Below are 25,323 nucleotides of genomic sequence, written 5' to 3' on the forward strand. Positions count from 1 at the left end.
CAATCTGCTTCACCCACTTATCTTCCTTGTCGAGGGTTGAAGTTTCGACTTATGTAAAACTAGTGAGATTTCTTTTTCCTTGTCGAGGGTTGAAGTTTCGACTTATGTATGTCGAAACTAATCTCGACAACCCTTGTTTCCAAGTTTTTCTTTGTTTGTCGAGTTCTCAACGTTCGACCTCTACATTAGTCGAATCCTCAACCCTCGACTTCTAGCCTCGAACTCCCAAAACAACAATATTTCACTAATAAGTTTCAAAACAACAATATTTATCTAATAAGTTTTAAAAACAACAATATTAATATTAAAGGTCCTTTAAAAAATAACTAATTTTGAAAAAAATAATTTAGAAATTTTAAGACAACAAATAATATATATGAAAACAAAATATTGTTTTATATTATGCTATTCTTCTACAGAAAATTGTATTGGGTAGTCCAATACAACGATTGCTTTCAATTTTAGAGAAATGGACCAAAATATTTTCAAAATATAACAAAATTTTAGAACTATCAATGATAGATGTTGATAGACACTGATAGATGTTGATAGATGTTGATAGACACTGATAGTTCTAAAATTTTGTTATATCTTATAAATATTTTCAACAGTTTTACACAATTTTCCCCAATATAAATGTGTATTTGTAATTATAGCTTGAGTTTTTAAAATATAATCGATATCACTGGTTGCTATTTGATTGTTGTAATCAGACAACAATCACGAAACAATTAGTATCATTGATAATTTGACAATCATTATCATATATCAATCAATTGATAATTTGACAATCATTATCATATAGCAATCTATATGATTGACAACCAATATTAGATAGTAATCATACAACAATCAGATAATAATTGATATCATTGATAATAAAAAAACATTCAATATCAAATAGCAATAAAACAACTATTAGATAGAAAATCAGTATAAGATAACAATTAGATAACAATCAGTATCAATAGCAATCAAACAGTAATCAGACAACAATCAGTATCATTGACAATTAGTATATCATATAGTAGTCAGATAACAATCACATAACAATAAATATCAAATAAAAATCATATAACAATCAAATTTTAGACAGAAGTTAATGAATCATGACCGCATGAGTGGAATTTGCCATATTTGCAAAAAGCATAAATTAGAGACACACTCCAAATTTTCAATTTATTTATTTTATTAAAGTTGCAATTGCCTCTTCTTCCATTTAGGATATGATTATAAAAAATAAACATTATGAAATTATTTATATATACCTCCTTATTAGAAATGTTTTGACTTTCAAACAAGCCCCTAAATTTCTTACTTATATGGGTGTCAGTATAAAACATCATTATTGAAATAAGAAAAAGGTTGTAGAAAAAAAAATATATATGAAAAGCTTATCATACTGACTTCGCTTAAAGGACAAGAGTTTTATGGTGATTAGACAACAATACATGGGAAAAAAAAATCTTTAAAAAAAAAGTGATAAGATCTCCAAAAGAAAAAGGCTAAAAATTTTCTACCAAAAAAAACTAAAAAAATGATAGGTAGAGATAAATAGAAGAAGAAAGGAATAAAGGACATATTTCCACTATCCATCTCCTAGATTCCCATGTTATCTCTTCACCATAGTTGTCCTTTCAAAACACTATTTCACCTTCCCATTTCATTTATCATTCATACTTTCATTGCCAATACCATACCCATAAAATATTTCCTATCCATCAATAATCAAATCTTCTATAACTCAAAATTAAAAACATAAGAGAATCAATCTAAAATCAATGATCAAATGTTTAAGAAGTGTTTGAATCTTTATCTCCATATATGATGAAAGATTCTTTTATCGTGAAGGTCTGAATTCTCACTTATATGTTTTAAATATAATTATTATTTTTAAAAAAGACCCCCCCCCCCCCCCCCCCCCCCCGGTATAAATGGTATGAAGGTTTTGTTTTTCCTGTGAAAATGGGCAAAAATTTAGACCAAACAAGTGGTGGGATGCATGAGTCTTGAAATTGAAGTCAACGGGCTCTTATCCAGAGTGGAGCTAACAGAGAAGCAACCAATCAAACTTGGAAAAGTAATGATCCACATGGTTCTTTGTGTTATAATGACCACTTTTTTCAAGGAATAATAACTAATGGACCAGAATAATTTCATGAAATCAGTTCACAAACATGTCACAATAGTCAACAAAGTATGAATACTCAAAATTTATCTCTCCCACCAAAAGAATTGAAAAGAGTGATGCTAATCACTACAGAATTCATAAATCCCCTTTTTGAGACCAAAAAGAAAACATTTGTTTGTAAAAGAATAGTAATATTGAAGCAATTCTTCTAGCAAAAGAGGAAGAAGAATGATATTTTCATGGAAAGTTGGGTTAGCTTATAAGGGAAGGCAGAGTTTAGGGTCATAAATCATATTATATAATTGATTTTGGAACCATAAAAGCAGATGATTAGAGGCAGCATAGGCAAAGTTTTCATTTACTAGATACTTGAACAGTTACACCCCATTATCGCAGGGAGACAGAAAGAATTTTTATTGGAATAATATTCATATACAGATGTAAATACTAATACCAAAAGCAAAGGGTCCAAAAATGGTGCAATGTCAAAAGAATTAGGAAAATACACCTTCATTTTTCAAGAGCATGTTGATCAAATCACATCCCTTGGTGGACAAACTTGCAACATAATCAAGCGGCCTTTGTTGAAGTCCCACTTTCTGAATGAGCATGTTTGAAGTTCAAAATACCACCAAGACCTCGTCCTTTGGCTGCTTGTTCCAATTCTACAAGTTTATGCTTCAAAAGTTCCATTTCTATTGATAAGCTTTCGTCTCTTTGCCTCAGTGCCTAAATAGAATAAACCAAATCAGATGAGCTTTACGTAAACAAGATCTGTTCTATAGGTTGTACAACTATGTCCTCGATAGGGGTGTTCAAAAAATCCAGTAACTCGACCAACACGGACTACCCAACCCAAACCGTAAGGGTTGGATTGGGTTAGATTTTTATTTTGGGTTGGGTTAAAAATGTTAAAAAATATTAAATTCGGGTTGGGTCTCGAGTTACCCCATTTCAGGGTCGGGGACAACCCGACCCGACCCGAATATATATATATATATATAAAATAAATAAAAGTTAAAAAAACAGTAAAAAAAAACCCGGTGACCCAACCCGAAAATTTTGGGTTGGGTTGACCCTCCAAAAAAGAACTAATAGAGTTCATTATTAGCTAACCCAAATTTTTGGGTTGGTCCACAAAAATCTTCCAACCCGGCCCAACCCAGACTATGTACAACCCTAGTCCTCGAGTTCTAGAAAACCAATCTAGAAAGAAATTACAAAATGAAAAACCTGAAATTTGAGATTACTTTTTAGATTTTTTTTCTTTTTTGAGAGGAGCTAGGGTTTGATTGGCCAAAAAATAACACAACTGGATGAGTGATGCTAGAAGTGGTGAGGAATATAGGAGCTGATTCCCTATGGGAATAAATCCACTTTCTCGCCAACCCCTGATCGGTCATTCCAACGGTAATATTTCTTAGGGTCGAAGGATTAATTCCTTACATCATACCTTACCTCAGCTCAATTTCTCCATTCAAGTGGTTACCATACCATAGAGAGAGAATAAGTGAAGCACTATTTTTCATAGGTTCATGTTCTAGATTCTAATAAGTGATAACTGATATATATAGCTTCTTTTTTTTAAAAAAAGAAAAAAAAACAGAAACAAGACTTTTCATTGAAATAATGAACGAGTCTAATGCTCAAAGTACGTAAGAGGAAACGAAAATGAAAAGCTTCTCTTAATTTCTTGAATTTTGTCATTGATGATCATCAAATATGTTCTGCCAAGTCCCAATAACTATACAAAGCATAGAAAAAGAAATAAGCGTAGCACTATCATATATTTTAGAAAGTGGTAACAGATATATATAGCTTCCTAGTTTCATGAACTTTGTTATTGATGTTCTTCGAAATAATTCTAGCAAGTCCCAACTAACTATACAGAGAACAGTCTTGTGGGGAAGCAAACTCATTTCTGCTTGTTCGTATTTTCAGCCAGACTTGCCATCACGACAGTCTGAACTGAACCTAAAAGGCATGTTTGAAAACTGTTAAAAGAAGCTTTGTTATGAAAGCTATTTTTAAGAATCGTGATTCAAAGAACTTGTATAAGATAATGTTATTATACAGGTTGAAATTATTAATCTTAAACTGAAGCTTAGAAATGGAAAATAATATCATTCATTTCAAAAAAATAAATCAACTCTGAAGCGAGATGTGTCAACAGTAAACAATTAACTGTTAAATCATTTTCGCTAGTCATATAACTGATTGTTTAAAACTAGTTTTCAAACTTTTATCCAAGATAAGATGCATTGAATAGTTTTAGAACCAAGCACAAATCTCAAAAGATCAAAGTGTATTTTACCCAAACTTTTATCCAAAATACCTATCTGAAACTTATTCTTAAAAAATAAAAATCTTCTATTAAAAACAATTCTCAATCACGCTATTAATTAACCAGAGAGTTCGCTGCTATCAGTAAGTGAGTTCAAACAGCCATACTACTAAAAAACAAAATGTGATCTGCGAAGTTTTGTGCTTTTGTGCCACTGAAGAAAATGAGTATATTATTACCTCCATTTCTTGTCTGCGTACTTCTTCTTTTCTGGCTTCTGACCTAGCACTTCTCTGAACCTCAAATATCACTATTGCTCCTGCTACCTATAAATTTCCAAAAACTAAACCGTGAAAGAAATGATCAATAAAATGAAGAGGTGAAAAGTTTTCAAGCATGCACAATAAGTCTAACTCCCAAAAAGCAAATATACATATACAGCCCATCTTCTATTGTATTGGTTGTCCAAAGGATTGTATTCCCAATAGTTTGTAATATCTGAGAAAATTACCGGCACAATTCTCTAGAAAGTAAAATGAACCCAAAATAAATGAGACTTACTTTACATTTTCTTATAATAATAAATATGCACAATAGTGAGCTCCCTAGTTTTCAAATACCACGTAAAATATATGCGAAATATATAGTTGACCATACTAGCCGTAAAAGGTCAAAAGCACATACATGGTATATGGTATGCTTCAGTTTAGACATTGTCATAAGCAAAAGAAGAGGAAGTGATTCTACTTGAAAATGAATATTTACCGAGAAGACAAAAACCTCGCCAATCAGGTCAACAGCAGCCTGAACTGCTTTCTCCTCATCCAGAGGGCGAATTTCTACATCAGTTGCATGACTATATATGCGTCTTTGCATTTGCGTCGACATCCGGTGATTAATCTGTCAGTTATGGCATTGAAGAAGTGCAGTCTTAAGAACTATTCATGAAGTAACACTTGCAATATACCAACTTAAATTCAAACATGAAGCACCCACTTTAATTCTGATACTTGAGTGTCTCCCTAACAATCAATGCAAACTAACCCTTTGAAGATTATGCTTTCTAAAGCATCTACAATTGGACAGACTAAAACTGATTGCTTCGATATGACTTAAGGTAAAACTCCATCACTCCTTGATGGTGAAGCCCAAGTCTGTAAAAAAGAAACACAATACCTGGGATAGACAAATATTTGGAATTATCCAATTGATTTAAGTGGATATTACTTCACAAATTTCTTCCCCTTATAGCTCAGAGGCTTAAGTGGATATTACTACGCTGGGAAATTTTGTAAACAAAAAAGAAAACAAAAAAGAAGAAGAAATGTACTGCCATCTTTTGAAATTTAAATAAATAATATCCGTCTCAAAGTTTACTTCTATCGTATGGCATGGTTACAGGACCTTCTCTTTAAAGAAGCATTATGGCACCATAAGAGTTAGGTGCACTAGTGGAAGCAGGCAAAGAGAATTCTACGTTTTCTATAGAAGTATTTCTAGTAGGATTAAGGGGGTGGGGGGGAGTTCCTTGCATATTATAAGGCTCTTTCTAGAGGAAAGACTTTTACCTGATGGACTGGATTTGAGGCTCGTCTCTTAAAAAAATACGGACTCTAGAGATTGCTTGATGAAATACTCTCAAAGCCAAGTCTTTTGAACTTGCTCCTTGATGTTCATAGACAAGCGTTATGAACTCTGGTACCAATGGAATTTATATGACCTACAAGCCTTACAACCTATTTGTATAAAATTGTCCAAGTGTTCTAGCCAATAGAATGATCACAGTTCTGCCTTGCATTCTGTCTGAAGCTTAGTTTCTATTTGAAGGACATTGTCAAATTATTGCTCCTGTCTTGACAGTAATAAAACAGTGAATGTGGTTAAGGAAGAAAATAGCTGGTTTTCAAAGTAGATACTGAAAATGCTTCTTAATGTAAATATGGAGAAAAAAGGATATGATCTTGGATGGAAAAATAATATTAGTAGTAATTGGTGAGTTGGTTAAAGAAGTTTGCTGGAGTCTGGCAGATATTCATAAAAGGGATGCAATTTCGGAATTTAGGCAGATTTAGGAGAGAGTAGCGTTCACTCCAAGTGCTAAGAGCTTGTGATTTTTCCTCCTTATACGTATAACATTTTCAATTAATCTGATAATTCAATTTCTCCTTCATATCAAATGTTATTCTATGATTGTTCCTTTTGGTGCTGATTCTGCAAAGGAAATGCAGAAGATACTTTGCACCTTTTCCTCCAAATCCCTAATACACTAAGTCGGGGGTGGAAACTTTAGGCCAGAGCATTTGAATCATCATTACAGTTTACAAATGACCAATAGAGTGAAAGGTGGTTTTTCTCAAAATTTTAATGGAAACCCCTTCAACCTAATAGCTAGTACTCCGTGCCTTTCTTTTACTTAGTTACTACGGGAAGGTAGCCAAAAAAGTGATTCAAGAGATAGAAAGGCATTCGTGTGAACTTTGGGAGTAATTATTATTTAGCTAATTGAAGGATAAACCATAATTGGATGCATAATAGCAAAGACAGCGTACAACATAAAGCTTTCCAACATCAGCTTGAATCTTGAAACAGCACGTATAAAACGACACTGTACACAGGGAAAATAATCCAACGAAATATTCTATCTGATGGAATATTCCCTACAGACAACTCTTTATTTTGCTAATACCCAATCCAAATCTCATCTTGGTATCTGCCCCAGTCAACCACTCCCCAACGTATTATTACTACTATTCGTCCCCAAAACAAAGACTTGGAAGGGCAAAGGATGTGTTTTGCCAGAGAAAGATACTGGCAGAAACATTATTTGAATATAATATGCACAAGGAAGTTTTCTCCTACTCTTTGTCAAATTTTCAAATAATTCACTAAACACCTATAAATGTCTTTTCTGATTAATCTTTTCACATTAAATTTTTAGGTTACTACAAGCTGCAAGTTTAATATCTTGGGTCTAGTAATCAAAGTGGAGTAGGTTTCTATATGACATCTTCTCTTAGGGTTTTTAACCTAGGGGACTTATGTAATTGTGTAAGACCCCTAGGGTTTTCTACTATCTATTTATACCGTGTGTCCTTGTGTATTTAGTGTATCAATTTTAAAACAAATAAGAAAAGACTTTATATCGTGGTTTTTCTCCTTGCATTAGGGTTTTCACGTAATCTTGTTGTTCTTCTCTTCCCTATTCTTTATTTTTAACATGGTATCAGAGTGGGGTGACGAAAACCTAGCCGTTATGGAAGAGAATCAACCTCAATCCTCCTCTGCTGATGGGTCTTCAAGTTTTGACATGAGAATGGCAATCCGAGCAGCGGTAAAGGAATGTTTTCAAGATGCCCTACCGGAATTAATTTTTGTTGTTCAGGTACAATCCTTGGAAAAATGCCATCAGTCGATCGGGTATCACCATTCCGAGACCAGTCAGAATCCGATCACGATCGGAGCTGGAGCCGGCCGCGAGGAACCAACGATTCACGATCAGAGCTATCACGGTCATGGCAAAGTCGGCGGTCTCGGATGTGAAGAAGAGGCTGGCCGCGAGGAGATGTTGACCTTCGATCGGAGCTATCAGGGCAGAGTGAACAGCATCGGAGGCGAGGAGCAGAGGGGTAGTGATGATCCAATTAGGGTTAGTACTGGTCTGGAGCAAACCGGACAAGTTCGGGTTGAACCAGGGCAGACCAACCAGACCTGGTATTTTGACTTTAATTCCGACCCGAACCAGTCCGACCCAAGGCTAGCCCGACCCGAGAGCTCTTTTGTCTAGTTTTTTGCGCCAGCTGTTCCTTTTTCAGCCCATCCAGCCTGACCCGGTGATCCGGTTTCCTTCAACAGTCGACCCGATGGTTTTTTCACATCCAACAGCCGTGGTCTCGAGCAGCCTGAGCAACCAGCACCTGTTCCAATCAATTGTGGTTCAGCTCGTTACCCAGACGATGTGAGACAACGGTTGGCTTACCTACAACAGCAGATTTCTGATTTGGATACGATGTTCGGTGCAAATCCTCAATCGGTCTATTCAGAAAATCCGGTAAACTCATTACCTATAGTGCCTAACGTGTCCTACTTATCTGGTTTGATGGGTAATTCTGCAGGATTTATCGTCGGAGAAAAATTAAATGGTCAGAACTATTTCTCCTGGTTTCAATCGATCCGGATGGCCTTGGAAAGGCGTCACAAGTTTGGATATTTGACAGGGGAAATTCCAAAGCCGGCCCCAGGTGATCCACAAGAACGAATTTGGAAAGGAGAAGATTCGTTGCTACAGTCTGTCTTGGTGAACAGTATGGAACCCTAGATAAGAAGACCGCTATTATATGCTGCAACAGCCAAGAATATCTGGGAGGCGGCGCAAGATCTATATTCTAAAAGACAGAATGTCCCTCGGCTATATACACTCCATAAACAGGTTCATGAATCCAAACAAGGGTCCATGGATGTTACCTCTTATTTTAACAAACTGTTGATGCTGTGGCAGGAAATGGACTTGTGTAGAGAGATTGTCTGGAATTGTCCACAGGATGGGGCCAATATTTGAAGATTGAGGAAGCAGATCGTGTTTATGTGTTTTTGGCTAGATTAAATCCAAAGTTTGATGGTGTTCGTAGTCGGATCTTGGGCCAGCGCCCGATTCCTTCACTTCGAGAAGTCTGTTCTGAAATACGGCTGGAAGAAGATCGGTCGTGCGCCATGAATAATACCACCTCAACTACTGATACAGCCGCCTTCTTTGCCAAGCCGTCCGGTATTGATGGTGATAAGAAACCTTCTCCAGTTTGTGAACATTGTAAAAAGCTTTGGCATACGAAGGACCAATGTTGGAAATTACACGGGAAGCCCCCAAATAGCAGGCGACGACAGTCTCATGAAACATCTAATACTAGCCGTGCCCTGGCAAGTAATTCAGTAGATGAACAAACTAAGAAGCAATCTTCTGATGACGGTAAACACAGCTCGAGTACGGTTGGGGTGAGTGCAATTGCACAGTCAGGTAATTTTCCTTCTTTTGGCTTAATTAATGTAAATGGTAAGAAACCATGGATTGTGGATTTAAGGGCTACTGGTCACCTTACGAGTTCCTCAGAGTTATTTATATCATATAATCCGAGTGCGGTAATAAGAGGATTCGAATTGCAGACAGGTCTTTTGCCCCTGTTGCAGGAAAGGGAAATATCTCTCCGTTTCATGGTTTAATTCTACGTGATACCTTCCATGTGCCTAAAATATCATATAATTTGTTATCTGTCAATAAACTAACAAGAGATTTGAGGTGTAAGGCGATTTTCTCACCAGATTCAGTTTTATTTCAGGATCTGAAATTGGGGATGACGATTGGCACTGCCCGGCACGATAGGGGACTCTACTTCCATTCTGACGAAGCTTCCTCTAGGACTAATCACCAATCTGGGTTTATGTCTTTAAATTTCTCTGTTTCTGAAAATGATGTTATGTTATGGCATTTTCGCTTAGGACATCCGAATTTTCAATATATGAAATATTTATTTCCTCATTTATTTCGTAATGCTAGTACTTCTTCTTTTAATTGTGATGTTTGTATTCGTGCCAAGCAACATCGTGTTTCTTTCCATTCTAGCCTTACAAACCCTCAGTCATTTTTCTCTTGTTCATAGTGATGTATGGGGTCCCTCACCGGTTACTACTTCCATGGGAAAACGGTGGTTTGTCACGTTTATAGATGATCACACCCGTCTCACCTGGGTTTTCCTACTTACTGATAAATCTAAAGTGTCCTCTGTTTTTCAACAGTTTTACACAACTGTCGAAACTCAATTTAAAACAAAGATTAGGATTTTAAAAAGTAATAATGGGCGAGAATTCTTTAATGCCTCTTTCAAAGAATTTCTCGATTCTAAAGGTATTGTCCACCAGAGCTCATATGCTTACACTCCGCAACAAAATGGAGTAGCTGAGCGTAAAAATCGGCACCTGGTTGAAGTAGCTCGATCTCTTATGTTATCCGCCACCCTTCCGTTATACCTCTGGGGAGATGCAGTTCTTACTGCTGCTCACCTCATTAATCGGATGCCCTCTCATATTTTAATCTTCATACCCTTTTAGAATTGTTTAAAGAGTCTTTTCCTAATACTCGGTTGATTTCTGATGTTTCTCTTCGGGTTTTTGGTTGCGTTGCTTTTGTTCACTCCCATGGTCCAAACCGCACAAAATTTACTCCTCGTGCTCAAAAGTGTGTCTTTGTTGGATATCCACTCCATCAACGTGGATATAAGTGCTATCACCCGTCATCTCGAAAATATTATGTCTCTATGGATGTCACCTTTCTCGAGGATCAATCGTTCTTCCCTGTTAGTCATCTTCAGGGGGAGAACATAAATGAAGGAACTAACTGGTCATCTTATGCTATTCCTTTAGAGTCAGCGCCCATTCAAACCTTGTCTAAACCTAGTCCTGAGCATGATAGTCTGGTCCTTCCTACCAATCAAGTTCCTTGGAAAACATACTACAGGAAGAATCTCAGGAAGGAAGCAGTGTCACCTGTTGAACCAGAACTAATGGCTCCAATACAGGAGTCAGACCTGTCATCAGGTCCAGGTATGTGTATTCCTAATGATGATGATTTATGTATGGAGAATGATGAAGGCAGGCATGACAAGGGGGAAGGGAGTAGTGATACTAAGAGAGTGATAGAAAGGGAAACTGTAGAGGATGAAATGATTGAAACTACAGAGGATGAAATGGTCCGTGCTAATGATGATGTGGAAGATACTACTGAAGTTGCTGATACACAGATAGTAAATCATGGTGAGAAGCCTGAAGAGGTGAAAGAATGTGATGCATCACTTGACCTTCCTATAGCCCTGAGGAAAGGTACCCGTTCATGTACTAAATATCCTATGCATAGTTACATGACATATAGTAATCTGATATCCGAGTTCAAGGCTTTTACTACTAGCTTGGACACTGAGGTGGTTCCAGATAACATAAGTATTGCAATGAAAAAACCAGAATGTCGGTATGCTATTATGGAAGAAATAAGGGCTCTGGAAAAGAATAAAACCTAGGAACCGGTGACTCTGCCTGAAGGGCACAAAACAGTAGGATGTAAATGGGTGTTTACTATAAAATACAAATCAAATGGGACGATTGACCGATACAAGGCTAGACTTGTTGCAAGGGGCTTTACCCAAACATATGAATTGGATTATTTTGAGACGTTTTCACCTGTGGCTAAACTTAACACGATCCGAGTGCTTTTGTCAGTAGCTGTGAATAAAGATTGGCCCCTACACCAACTTGATGTTAAAAATGCATTTTTGAACGGAGAACTTGAGGAGGAAGTCTATATGAGTTCCCCTCCCGGATTCGAGAGTCAATTTAAAAATAAAGTGTGTAGATTGAGGAAATCACTATACGGATTGAAACAGTCTTCAAGGGCCTGGTTTGATAGGTTCACGACATTTGTGAAAGCACATGGATATGTTCAAGGACATTCCGATCACACTCTTTTTATAAGAAGATCAACATCAGGGAAAATAGTTGTTCTTATTGTCTATATTGATGACATAGTTTTATCTGGGGATGATGATGTAGAAGTCACAAGACTAAAAATAGAGATGGCTAGAAAGTTTGAAATTAAAGACCTCGGGAAGCTAAGATACTTTCTGGGAATGGAAGTGGCTCGCTCAAAAAAGGGTATATCAGTTTCTCAACAAAAATATACATTGGACTTGCTAAAGGAAACAGGTATGACTGGGTGTAAACCTGTTGACACGCCAGTAGAATACAATGCGAAAATCGGTGATAAGAATGATGGAATTTCTGTTAATAAAGAAAGGTATTAGCGGTTAGTTGGGAAGTTGATATATTTGTCTCACACAAGACCAGGAGTTCCTTTCAGATACCAAAGGGCCTAATGTTCAGGAAAACCGATAAACAATCTGTTGAAGCGTACACTGATTCTAACTAGGCAGGGTCTGTTGTTGATAGAAGATCTATGTCTGGGTATTGTATGTTTGTCTGGGGAAATCTAGTCACATGAAGAAGTAAAAAACAAGGAGTTGTTGTTAGAAGTAGTGCTGAGGCTGAGTATCGGGCCATGAGTCTAGGGATTTGTGAAGAAATCTGGTTGAAGAAAGTATTATCAGATCTCCAGCAAGATAATGAGCTTCCAATGAAATTGTTTTGTGATAATATAGCTGCCATCAGTATTGCAAACAACCTAGTTCAACATGACAGAACTAAACACGTGAAGATAGACAGACACTACATTAAGGAGAGGTTGGACAGTGGAAACATATGCATCCCTTATATTCCTTCGAATCAACAAGTTGCTGATGTACTTACAAAAGGGTTATTGAGAGAAAATTTTAATTATTGTGTAAGCAAGTTGAGGCTTGTTAATATCTATGCACCAACTTGAGGGGGAGTGTTGGAAATAGGGTTTTTAACCTATGGGCATCTATGTAATTGTGTAAGACCCCTAGGGTTTCCTACTATCTATTTATACAGTGTGTCCCTGTGTATTTAGTGTATCAGTTTTAAAACAAATAAGAAAAGACTTTATATCGTGGTTTTTCTCCCTGCACTAGGATTTCCACGTAATCTGGTTGTTTTTCTCTTCCCTATTCTTTATTTTTAACACATATTAATAGTCTTTGGTTCACACTTGGAGAAGAGTACTGAAAGCACACATTTTATCAAAATTACGTTCCTTTTAGAACTAGTGACCAACTCCAAAGAACGCTAAAAAATTTTAATGCATAGCAATTGCTTTTAATGGGATATAGTGGCTCAATCACAACAGCTTCCTTCCATTTGTTACTGATTGGTGGACAAACCACCCTATTATCGGCCACCCTGGACATGGTTTCATCAACAAGTTGAAGGGGCTGAAACAAGCAATTAAAGAATGGAATGTTGCCACTTTTGGAATTATTGAGGCTAGGAGAGAAGCTCTTCAAAAGGAGTTGGGCCAAATTGATCTTGCTGCGAAAAACGGCCCCATATCAGTATCCCTCGTGATCTCAGACTTGAGACTAAAGACTAAATTCAGTCTATCAATGTATCTGAGGAAATCAAATGGAGACAGAAATGCAAATCCATTTGGCTGAAGAATGGTGACAAAAATACATCTTTCTTCCACAAGTTTGCTGCAGCAAAAAAGAGAAAAGGTTGTATCGCTGAAATCCGTAGTGAACAGAATGTTTGTTTGCTGCAAGACAGGGAAACTGAAGTCGAATTCCTCTCTTTCTACAAAAGGCTCTTCACAAAATTGCCTGGAAACAGATATCTACCACATCCTTTATCATGGAACCCAATTGACAACGATCAAAGCACTTCCCTTGAAGCTCCTTTTACCGAGATAGAAATCTGGTTGGCTATTAAGGCTTTGGGTACTAACAAATCCTCGGGGCCTGATGGTTTTCACCACATAATTCTTTAAAAAATTGTAGAACATCCTAAAAAATGACCTACTTGGTGTGTTCCATGATTTTTTTAGAATGGAATCATCAACGCAAATGTTAGTGAGACATACATTTGCCTTATCCCAAAGAAGATCAATGCCAAGAAAGTGGGGGATTACCGACCTATTAGCCTAACCACCTGCCTTTACAAAATCATTGCCCGTGTTCTATCAAACTGCCTCAAGAAAATCCTCCCATCTACCATTATGGCTCACCAATCTACCTTTGTCGAAGATAGATCTTAGATGCTTCCTTGATTGCAAATGAGATTATTGAACATTGGCATTCTAGTAAAACCAAAGCGGTGGCAATCAAACTTGACATAGAAAAGACTTCTGACAATGTAGATTGGGACTATCTCGATGAAATTTTGAAACTCAAGGGTTTTGGAAACAAATGGCAACTCTGGATTCGAGGTTGCATTCCTTCTACCAACTTTTCGATCATCATTAATGGCAAGACTAGAGGGAAATTCAAAGCCATTTGGGGCCTTCGTCAAAGCGCTCCTCTCTCCCCGTTTCTCTTCATCCTCATTATGGACAGTCTTAGCAGGATTCTCTCATTGGCTAGTGATACGGTGGTGTAAGGCCGAAAGGGCCCTTTTGTAAATAACTAGTTAAAAAAAGGTAGGATTTAGTTAATTGCTAATTGTTAGTTGTTATGATAGTTAGTTAAACATCTTGTAACTAATTTCTTCTATAAATAAGATCCTTCTCTCCCATTTTGAGAGAGAATCATTTTATTCAAGAATTAGTTTTTTGGTATTGCACCAAATTTTGGTATCAAAGTACTTCAAGAATCCAGGCTGATGGCGGGAAGAAGGGTTGCCACCTAAGAGGAGGAGACGTTCAAGCGCAAGACCAAAAGAAACCCCCACCCTCTCTCCCAGAACTACAATGATACACTTGCTGTCCATTGAAGATTCTTTGGAGGGAAATCATGGATCATTGAACAGCCTTCAAGAAACGGTGGAGACGCTTGTAAAAAGGTTGGATGTATTGACAACACCACCCCAACATGATGAAGATGCCCCGACATTCAATCAAATTTGGGGAAGAAGAGGTAGATGTGGTGTTGGACAGCCAAGAAATTCATCAAGAAATGGCTCCAAGATTGCATAGGCAGCTCCAAAAAGATCCAAGATGTTTGAATAGGAAAGAATGGCAACAAGAATTCCAAGATTGGGATTCTTCGAGTGAGTATGATGAAGAAGAAGAGTTTTATGCTCCAAGAAGAGGACAAGACGGAAGATATGAAGCTAGAGGTGATCCACGCGACTACAAAATGAAGATTGACTTGCCATTCTACAATGGTAAGAGTGACATCAAATCGTTTCTTGATTGAGTCAAAAACACCGAGAATTTTTTCAATTACATGGGCATGTCGGATCACAAGAAGGTATGTTTGGTAGCATGTATGTTGAGTTGAAAGGGGGAGCTTCCGCTTGGTGGGACCAATTGGAGGTCAATCGGCAAAGACAAGGCAAAAGACCTATACGAACGTGAGAAAAAATGAAGAGGTTGATGAAAGAAAAGTTCCTTCCTCACAATTATGAGCAAACATTGTATAATCAATATCAAAACTGCCGGCAAAACCCTTGAACAGTAGCTGATTTTGTGGAAGAATTCCACCGTTTAGGAGCCGGAATTAATTTGCCCAAAAACGAGCAGCACCTAATTGAACGGTTCATTGGCGGGCTAAGAATGGACATCAAAGAGAAGGTAAAGCTTCAACAATTTCATTGGTTAGCTGATGCAATTTCTTATGCTGAAACAGTGGAAGAGTTAAATGAAACTCGCTCCAAGAAAATTTCAAGAAAGGCTCCTTGGGATGCTTCCCTCAGTAGAAAAGCTAGCACTTCGAATTATGCTTCTACTAATCACTCTTCCCCACCAACAGTAACAGAGGAAAAGGAAAAAGAAAAGCAAGAAGAGGTTGGTTAGAAGGAAACAAAGGTTGTTTACGAGAAGAAAGTTCAAAATCCTTGCAATTGGCCTACATTGGGCAAGTGTTTTAGGTGTGGCCAAGTAGGTCACTTGTCTAATGAGTGTCCCTAACAAAAAACAGTAGTATATGTGGATGAGGAAGAGGATTCGTTGGCTGAATGCAATGAAGATAATGAGAAAGAAGCCAATTATATTGAAATGGATGAAGGTGATAAGGTGTCTTGTGTTCTCCAAACAGTGTCAATTGCTCCCAAAGGAGATTTTAGTCCTCAAATACATTGCAAAATGTTTGTTAAAGAGAGAGAGACTAATATAGCTGAAAAGACAAAAAGTACAAAAAATAGTGAAGACATTCAACACCATATTGACTTGGTTCCGGGTGCTACAATTCCTCATCTTCCTCACTATAGGATGAGTCCTAAGGAGTATGAGATCCTCCACTAACATATTGAAGAATTGTTAAAAAAAAAAAAGGGGGCATATTCAACCAAACCTTAGCCCATGTGCAGTGGTAGCCCTACTCACGCCTAAAAAAGTTGATAGTTGGAGGATATACGTTGACAGTAGAGCTATCAACTGGTTTACAGTGAAGTATAGCTTCACAATCCCTAGAATAGGTGATTTACATTATCAATTTGGGATTTTTTCGAAAGTGGACTTGAAGAGTGAATACCACCATATTCGAATAAGGCCGAGGGACGAATGGAAGACTGTATTTAAGCCCTACTTCTCATTTGCAGACCGATGACCAAACCAAGTTACTGCATTGAATTGCCTTGTGACCTGCATATTAATCCAGTCTTCTATATTGTTGATTTGAAGTCATATTATGCCCCATATGACTTTCATTTAGCTTCTTAGCTCACTCAAGGACAAGTTTGATTTTGGGAGAGGTGGATTGGTGTAAGGCCGAAAGAGCCCTTTTGTAAATAACTAGATAAAAAGGATAGGATTTAGTCAATTGTTAGCTAATTGTCTGTTGTTATGATAGTTAGTTAAACATCTTGTGACCAATTTCCTATATAAATAAGATCTTTCTCTCCCATTTTGAGAGAGAATCATTTTATTCAAGAATTATACTGTTGGTATTATACCATACAGGCTTCATTTGTGGTTATCGAGTACCTAGTTCTACCCTCAACATCACTCACATCCTCTTTTCCGATGACACTCTTCTTTTCTCCACCTACAATGAGAGGAAGATTGAAAATCTTGTCAATCTTATTGGTCTTTTTGAAGGAGCATCGAAGCTGAACATTAACAGGCACAAGTCCGAGTTTTTGGGTATTAATTATGAAAATTCATGGGTTACTTCTATTGCTGATAAATATGACTACAAAATGGGACAGCGGCCTGCTACTTAGCTGGGTCTTCCCTTATATGGCAACTCGTCCTCTACTACCTTTTGGCAGCCAATTTTGGACAAGATTGATAAAAGACTAAACTCCTGGCAGCATAACTTTCTCTCCAAAGGTGGCCGCCAGACCCTTCTCAATGCCACTCTTTCTAATCAACCCGTTTATTACCTCTCCCTCTTTCGTGCTCCCACTAAAATTACCGATGGTATTGAACGTTCCTTCAGAAACTTCTTATGATCTGGCCACAGGGACAAAAAAACATCTCACCTTCTTAGATGGGATTGCCTCAAGAAACCCTTGGATGAAGGAGGGCTGAGAATTATTGACATCAGTCAGCACAACAAAGCCCTATTTGCCAAATGGTTTTGGCATTTTCACCTTCAAAAGGACTCTCTCTGGCGTATTTTGATTAAGGCCAGATATGGCTCACAGTATTAAAACTTTACGGCTTCTGTTGGAAGGCCTTCTTCATCCAGAATTCCTTGGAAGTACATTCTTCAACAAAAGAACCTTATTTATGGCAACATTCGATACAACATTGGTAATGGCACATCCACATCTTTCTAGCACAATATTTGGCTTGGTGATCACCCCCCCCCCCCCCAAACATGTCTTCCCAAAGCTTTATCAATTGACAGGTACCAAAGAAGCATCGGTGAAGGAAGTTCAAAATTTCGGTCATTGCACCTGGAGGTTGAATTTTAGAAGACTCCTTAAGGATGATGAAATTCTTGAATGGGTTGAGTTCACTCATCTTGTCCCTAATCTTCCCCATACTGACCGTTAGATAACGTATGGTCATGGAATCTTGAACCTAAAGGCTTCACCACCAAATCTTTGTACTCATCTCATTTCCAGCATGCCTGCTTCTTTAGACATATTATTCAAGGCGGTTTGGAGTTGCCCCTGCCTGAGAAGAGTCAAATTCCTTCTTTGGGAAGTGACCCACGCTTGCCTTAATACTATGATAGGCTCCAAAAAGCGTTGCCCTTGGATTAACCTCTCCCCCTCATGGTGCTGCCTTTGTCAACAGTATAATGAATCTGTACAGCATGTGTTCTTTGACTGCCCATTCACTAGCAAGATTTGGTCCGAGGCATTTAGCTGGTCTGTGGTTCTCCCTCATGATACACAAAGCTGGCTTTGTTTGATGGTTTGTCACCACCCTTTCAAAGCCTCTGAGGGTCGTTTATAGCTGAGCATTATCAGTGATGTTTTGTGGAAGATTTGGGACGAAAGGAACTCAAAAATCTTCCAAGGCAAATCTAAATCGACAAAGGACATTATAGATATTTGTATTCAATCTGCTTTTTTTTTTTTGTGTGTGTGTAAAGATTTAGCGACTATATATTGTCATAGCTTATTTTTCCTTATCGCTAATTGGATACATTTTTTGTACACCCCCTGAATGAGGCCCCTATATTCCTTCGTCATCTTTGGATATTTCATTCTATCAATGAAATCATGTCTTATCCAAAGAAAAGTTATAAGTTTATAATATAACTACGGTCCCTAAAGTTCACCTGTTAAAAATTAAAATTAATTGTGGATAAGTTGAAGAGCTTCTTAACTTCACTTGAGATGAGAATTCATTATCATAGGGTACAGTGTTTCGCCAAGTTCATTTGGCAAGGGACACATTTGAAAAGCTTCTTATAACCCAACAAGCACAACTTCTTAAGGAGAAGGTAACGCATGAATGAATGATCAAAACCAATTAATCAGAGGAAAAGATCGAAAGTAGGCCTTGATTTTTTGTTATAAACAACAATAGCTCAACGACACATGATCTTATATAAATCAGTACAGAACAATCAACCACAACCAAACAATCGAGAACCCATGAGCAGAAATGCAGGAAGAAAAAAGAAAGCAGGAACACAACTAAATTATAGATACCTGGGCCACATTTATGATGAACTGCCTAAATCTGGGGTGCAACGCAGCTTGTTTCTTGAGCCTATTTCCGAGCGGCTTGCTCAGAGTTTTCAAAGCCAGGGTTCCGAGCTTCAATAACGGGAGTACCATACCTACAGCTAAAAGGGGTGATCTGATTTGAACGCTTTAATTTTGGTGTTATTCAGAAACTGAGAAAAAGGGTCAAAGCAAATGAAGATCAAGGAATCAAAAATTGTCAAAGAAGATGAAGATGGAGATGGGTCATTGATGATCGATCGAGTTTCTTGGGGAAGAAGGAGAGGCGGGTCATTTGCAAAAGATGAATTGTGGGAGTAAAGTCGCCAAATGAGCAAGCGATGGGTTCCCCGCGAACAAATTTTTACAAATTTCTGATTTGCTAATTCGAGTGTGGGACCGACGCGGACGAGACAGAGTCGACTCGATGACTTTTCGTTCCATTGGTCGCCGCCCTCATCTCCACCAGTTTGAAAGCCGCTATAGACTAAAGAGGCCATTGGAGGCTTGGAGCTTCAAATTATTTAATTGACACCCGATCTGTAAAAACAAAATATTATAATTCAGTCTATACTCGACAAAATCCGACGTTGTTTAGGAAATAGAACGATCATGTATAGAAGATAACTATCTCCACTAATATGAATTTTTTTTTTTTAGTTTTAGAGATAAAATCAAGAGAATTTATAGATAAAGTGAACAATATCAAATCAATTATTGTCTTCTTCACCTTGAAATTTTTATTTTTAATTTTGAATTTTATCAAAGTTAAGATCGTAACTTTAATGTGTAAATTTGATGAAATTGAAAGTAATAACGATACAACTCAATAAATTTCTTTTAAAAAAAAATGATACAACTCAACAAATTTATGGGCAAAATTTTACTTTTTCCTATAAAATAACATAAATGATAGATCAATTTTTATCTCTATAATTTTTTTTTAGGTGCATATCCCTGGAATTGCTCGTCTCGTCTATTATAATTGTTGTAATATTTATCTTTACCTCATACTCAATTTTCCCCCTTTCGTATACTAATTTTATAAGTTTAAAAGAAAAATTGTAAAAATGGATCATATCTTTTTTGTTTTTTAATATATAGGGGTAGGGGGATTCGCACATATCTTACATAGAGATATTCCAGTGAAGGAATCAAATTCCTCGATATGAACATCGTGCAATTGATTACTAATTTTGAGAACATCAAAATGTAGAGAAATTCACAAGATAAACATATTAACAACTATAGGCATACTTCTCTACATAAAGGAAGAGGAAGAGAATACAACCCTTGTAGAATTTATCTTCTTCACGAATTTCCTCTCCAAGATCATGAACAACATCTCTGCACGAACACAAGTATTCTTCCAACACACAAAACACTACCACGTAGCAACCTTGTTATTCTCCAACAAGGAATAAGGATGTGTGGGTTCTTTAGAGTTCTTGGAATAAGGGAAGGAAAATTGGTAAGAGTTTGAGAGAGGGAATTTTTTTAGAGGTTTTCTTATGTGTTTTCACGTTAACCACTTCACTCTCACTCATTTTTTGTATTCCTCAATACAGATCAAATATGAAGAGGGAGAGGGAGAGAGTTACTCTAACTCTCATCCACATGTTGAAGAATAACTTCCCTGTAATGGGGAATTATCAATTAATTATATCATGTATTATAATACAAATGATTAATTATCTAACTTAAATAATCATATAATATATTAAAATGCACATCTCTCGTAACCTATGAATCATAGTCACATGAAATTTTAACCTATAGTATTTTTATGAATCTCATTCATATAAATAATAATTTAGTCTCATTCAAATATTTATTTCTCACATATTATATAGTTGTAATTATAAATCATATTTATGATTAACTATATAATATATCAATATACATTAAACTTTATACTAATCACATTAATATAACTAATACCTTTAATTCTCTTAAATATTTTGAACAATGCAAATTATTCCAAAAATAATTATTCCTTATTTTATCCAGCTAGCAAGAGGACCTTATAAATCTAGAGATTACTCGTAACGAAATACTTGTAATGAAAATTGACCATTCACGAATTACTCGTAACGAAAATTAGGTCAAATTATCGGTTTACCCCTGTAATTACATCTAACTCCTTAAGTACTACTAATCCATTTAGTGAACAATCAGTTGGAGTTCCTATGATTGAGCTACCAAAAAAGAAGGTGCACTTTGTTGATACAGGTAGTAACTTTCAATTCTTTTAAGCCTTTCTTAACCATACTTTCATGTCCTTAGGATCCCTCTCATTCGAATGTGATACCGGTTCATTCATGTACCCCTCCTGAACTCGGGTCGTTACAATTCATCTCCTTACCTTCAAGACAGGAAGTAGTGAATTTCATCTTATGTAGTTGTGTTTCTAGCTCCCCACTCGGACAAATCCCCAAAATAGTAGGCTTACTGAGTCGCGAATTTGACCATTCTCACCAATACATATCAAAGGATCATCCTCATAGATAATAGTACACAACTTACTCAAGATTAAGGTCAAGTCACCTACGATCATCCTAGTGAAATATAAATCTTTTCAAGCAACGGTGTTATAAAGAGAGACTAATCATTTCGCGGTCCAATCTTATATAAACTCTTTGTATACTCATATGTCTCTACATGAATGACCAAAATCAGATTATTTGTAACATTTTACAATTATTATAACAACTACAAAGTGGATCATATCCGTAATGTCACAAGGATAAGATATCTAACCTTATCCATGAAGGAACTCATTTTACAAATAACTTATGAGTAGAAGTAAATCGTCAAAATCTCATTTCGATTGAAAACAAATATTTACAATAAACAGTACAGATTATGCATCATAACATAAATTACAACATACTTTTGAACAACAAAAAGGGTTTAAATATTATACCTTTGAAGAACTCTTCTTCAAGTAAATCTCTCGTATTGTCACGAACACTTCGAACAAACACGAACTCTCCAAACAACAACAAGAATGAACTAAAGGAGGAAGGACATTACTTGTCACACCCCCTCCCAAATTACCTTTTTCATCTGGATGAGGATATGACCGTGGTAGTTACTAACCATACTGTCAGTACCCACCACCAAAGCCTTCTAATCTAAATACCAACTTGTTTAACACATTAGTATTATAAGCATACAGCAAGCCTCCCTTAAGGTTCTACAAAGGTACATAAACACATGCATACAGCCATGTCATAATATCTACCAAAATATATTCATAAATGGCCCAAAACATTCCTAACAAAGTCCTAGTCTCTCTCGAAACATGTGTACATAAACAAGCCATCAACCTAAGTTCTTCTGAACAAGCCGGGCTTTTCAGTGGCAAGTAGTAGTAAGATCAACCTTGAAGAATCTGACCACTACCTGAAAAGAAAAACATTTGAAAACATGAGCTAGAAGTCCAGTAAGTGACTTAATAAAAACGTAAATCCCATGCTTAAACTGAAAGCTTGAAAACATAATACTAGAACTAAAATGTACCAAGCAAACGTGTACACAAAACTTTTAAAACCACCATTAAACATCATTATTCCTTAGTTGAGAACGAGCATACATTGCTCTAGCTCCCAACGTCTGTTACCGGCCAAGAGACCCATACTTCGGCCTTCTTTTGCTGGTATATAGCCTATGAGACTCATACTTCGACCTTCCTCTATCCTTAGTTGAGAGTGAACTATTAGATCTAACCCTCAACGTTAACCTTAGTCGGGGAGAACCCTTTTGTTCAATCCCTCAACGTCAACTTTAGTCGAGGAAAACCCTTTTGCTCAATCCCTCAACATCAACCTTAGTCGGGGAGAACATTTTTGCTCAATCCCTCAATGTCAACCTTAGTCAGGGAGAACCCTTTTGCTCAATCCCTCAACGCCAACCTTAGTCGGGGAGAACTCTTTTGCTCAATCCCTCGACATCGTATTACCAATGTGCATGTGGTGTTTTCTATGTACAGTCAACACCTTCGGTACATTTATTCAGATACCTTCCTTACCTTCAGTATCCGGCTCACTTAAGCTATCAAGTTCTCGAAGAGCATTAAAAGAATAGTTTTCAAATATAACATAGAAAACTCTTTAGGATACCTTCCCTACCTTCAGTATCAACGATAGATGTAGAAAAGGATGGACAAACTATCTTGCAAACCTTGCTTACAGAAGTAGTTGGTCTGGGCTGCAGATGAATTACAGGCCTTGTTTGCGGTTAATCAATACTGAATTTAGCTATCAACCCTAGTAAGCAAGTGAAAAAGCCCTTTCTCCTTTCTCTAATAAGAAGGTCCGCTTTGAAGCTCCAATATATACAGGGGCCTTAGCCTAGCTTACTAAGTGCTGGTTTGAGACCGGCCAAGTAACCCTAGGGGTAGGAATAGTCAAAGAAAGATAAGGGGAAGAAACGGGGTAGAGAAATTGGTCGACTCATCAGGCCCATGACCTGAAGACTACAGGTTCGAATCTTGTCCCCGCCTAATCAGTGGAACATTGTTCACAGGGAAAAAGGCTGGTCCCAACCCGTCTACCAATGTCATTTCATGAAGATGGACACTGGCTTGGGGGTGGGCGCCTATCCAACATATAATCGGTACAGCCGGTATAGAAGATTCTTACTATGAATCAGAGTTCCACCTTATTCTCAACTCTACTACGATTAGTACCTCTAAAATGGCGGAGGCTTTTTTCACACTCTCGGATGATCAAGTATTACCAGGTACTCCGAAGATTTAGAAAGAAAGTCTTCTTATTTCACAGCTCGACTTTTTTCACTGCTTTCGAGCCCCTTTCTTATTATTAGTAAGATAGGGCGCTTGAGCGCTCCTGCGTGATACGGCTGAAAAGCCTGATCTTTTCATTATGTTTAGAAATACCAAAGTATGTACTTTGACAACCTTAGGTATTTAAGCATCGTACATCAATACTGTCGTACCTTATATACTTAACTAGGATACTTTCTCATTGTCTTTCAGTATCCGTCATGTAACTAGTCACAAACATTTAGTTGAACACTAAGGCTTAATGCTCAAATCATCATACTAGTTCATCATGAAAACAGAGTTACTAAAACATGTTGAAAGTATTTGGACAAGATAACATATTTAAATCGTGTCAATTTTCGTGGAAAACATGCTTTACTTAGCATGAGAAATAGCTTCAAACATATGTTGCTTGGCACTTCATTTGAACACTTAGCCTGAGAAATATCTTCTAAGAAATCATAGTTTCTAAATCATTAAAACATTAAATTATCACATAGTCACTCACAGTTTGTTGGCCTCTTAACGGGTTATACGCCTCTTCTAGCTCTTCTTGGCCCGAAATGACATAATTCTCGGTTAAATTACTCATAATTCTTAGCAAAATACCTCAAATAGTTCATTTACTAATGGAACTTCCATCATCAAAGACAGTTTTACTAGCGAGATACTCATCATGAGTGCATTCTTCTCATGAGCGAGATCCTCATGAGTGAGATCCTCGTGAGTGAGATCCTCCTCATGAGCGAGATCCTCCTCATGAGCGAGATCCTTCATCTTAGCGATACTCACCTTTTCAGCGAGATTCAGCCCAATTTCTAGTGAGATTTCCTTCTAGAGTGAGATCCTCATCACAAAATTAACGCAATTTCCTTCATTAGCGAGATCCTTAGCACAAAAGTAGTGAGATTTCCTTCATAAGCGAGATCCTCATTCTCCATATGAGCTGTTTGCTTATGCACAGCTTCTCTGTTACAACTTAAAAAATTCATAACTCAAAATCCAACTCTTTTTTGAAGAAACTTCCTTCTACAAACATGTTTAGAATTGAGTTAATTTCTTACTTTAAGATTTCAGCCAAAAATTCCTTATAGTTTGGCTTAAAGCTTCCAATCTTCACCTCGGGCCCTGATTAATCCGCGATTCTACCTCTTCTGCAAATTCCTCACTTTTTGTTCTTTTTCTTCTGCAATCTTTCTCCGACAAGACAATCTCGAAAACTAGATTTTCCCAGCTTTCAAACAGCACCAATTTCACTAAATTTGCTCATGTAGATTGCCGAAAACCAAGCTTTCAAAGTTCCTTTTCCCTTTTAATCTTCCTGCCGCCTCCTGAATTCAAGGATTAACCGCCACGTGCCAAACAAATAAGTGAGTTTCCTTATTTAACATGTTTTTCCTTTCCTTTCTCAACAACTCCTATAAATAACATGGATTTTCA

General features: G+C 37.0%; 1 protein-coding gene across 1 annotated transcript; it reads right to left on the bottom strand.

Annotated features, from left to right (window-relative positions):
- Positions 1-2,461: 2,461 nt before the first annotated feature.
- LOC120074575 (Optic atrophy 3 protein (OPA3)) lies at positions 2,462-19,616 on the bottom strand. Its single transcript, XM_039027733.2, has 4 exons — positions 19,080-19,616; positions 5,181-5,315; positions 4,655-4,741; positions 2,462-2,860 (listed from the first exon to the last, which is right to left on the bottom strand). Exons 1-4 carry the CDS (start codon positions 19,206-19,208, stop codon positions 2,702-2,704), a joined length of 510 nt encoding a protein of 169 aa, XP_038883661.1. The 5' UTR covers positions 19,209-19,616; the 3' UTR covers positions 2,462-2,701.
- Between the last annotated feature and the right edge of the window lie 5,707 nt (positions 19,617-25,323).

This window comes from Benincasa hispida, chromosome 3 (genome assembly GCF_027475165.1).
Source record: "Benincasa hispida cultivar pf3 chromosome 3, pf3_genome.v1.1, whole genome shotgun sequence".
NCBI lineage: Eukaryota > Viridiplantae > Streptophyta > Magnoliopsida > Cucurbitales > Cucurbitaceae > Benincasa > Benincasa hispida.

What these genes read in the sequence shown, in the direction of transcription:
- LOC120074575 (XM_039027733.2), bottom strand. Translation starts at nt 19,208, where the DNA reads ATGGTACTCCCGTTATTGAAGCTCGGAACCCTGGCTTTGAAAACTCTG. An exon ending in GCGAGGTTTTTGTCTTCTCG is followed by an intron (nt 4,742 to 5,180) that starts GTAAATATTCAT and finishes GGAAATTTATAG; the next exon opens with GTAGCAGGAGCAATAGTGAT. An exon ending in TACGCAGACAAGAAATGGAG is followed by an intron (nt 2,861 to 4,654) that starts GTAATAATATAC and finishes TATTCTATTTAG; the next exon opens with GCACTGAGGCAAAGAGACGA.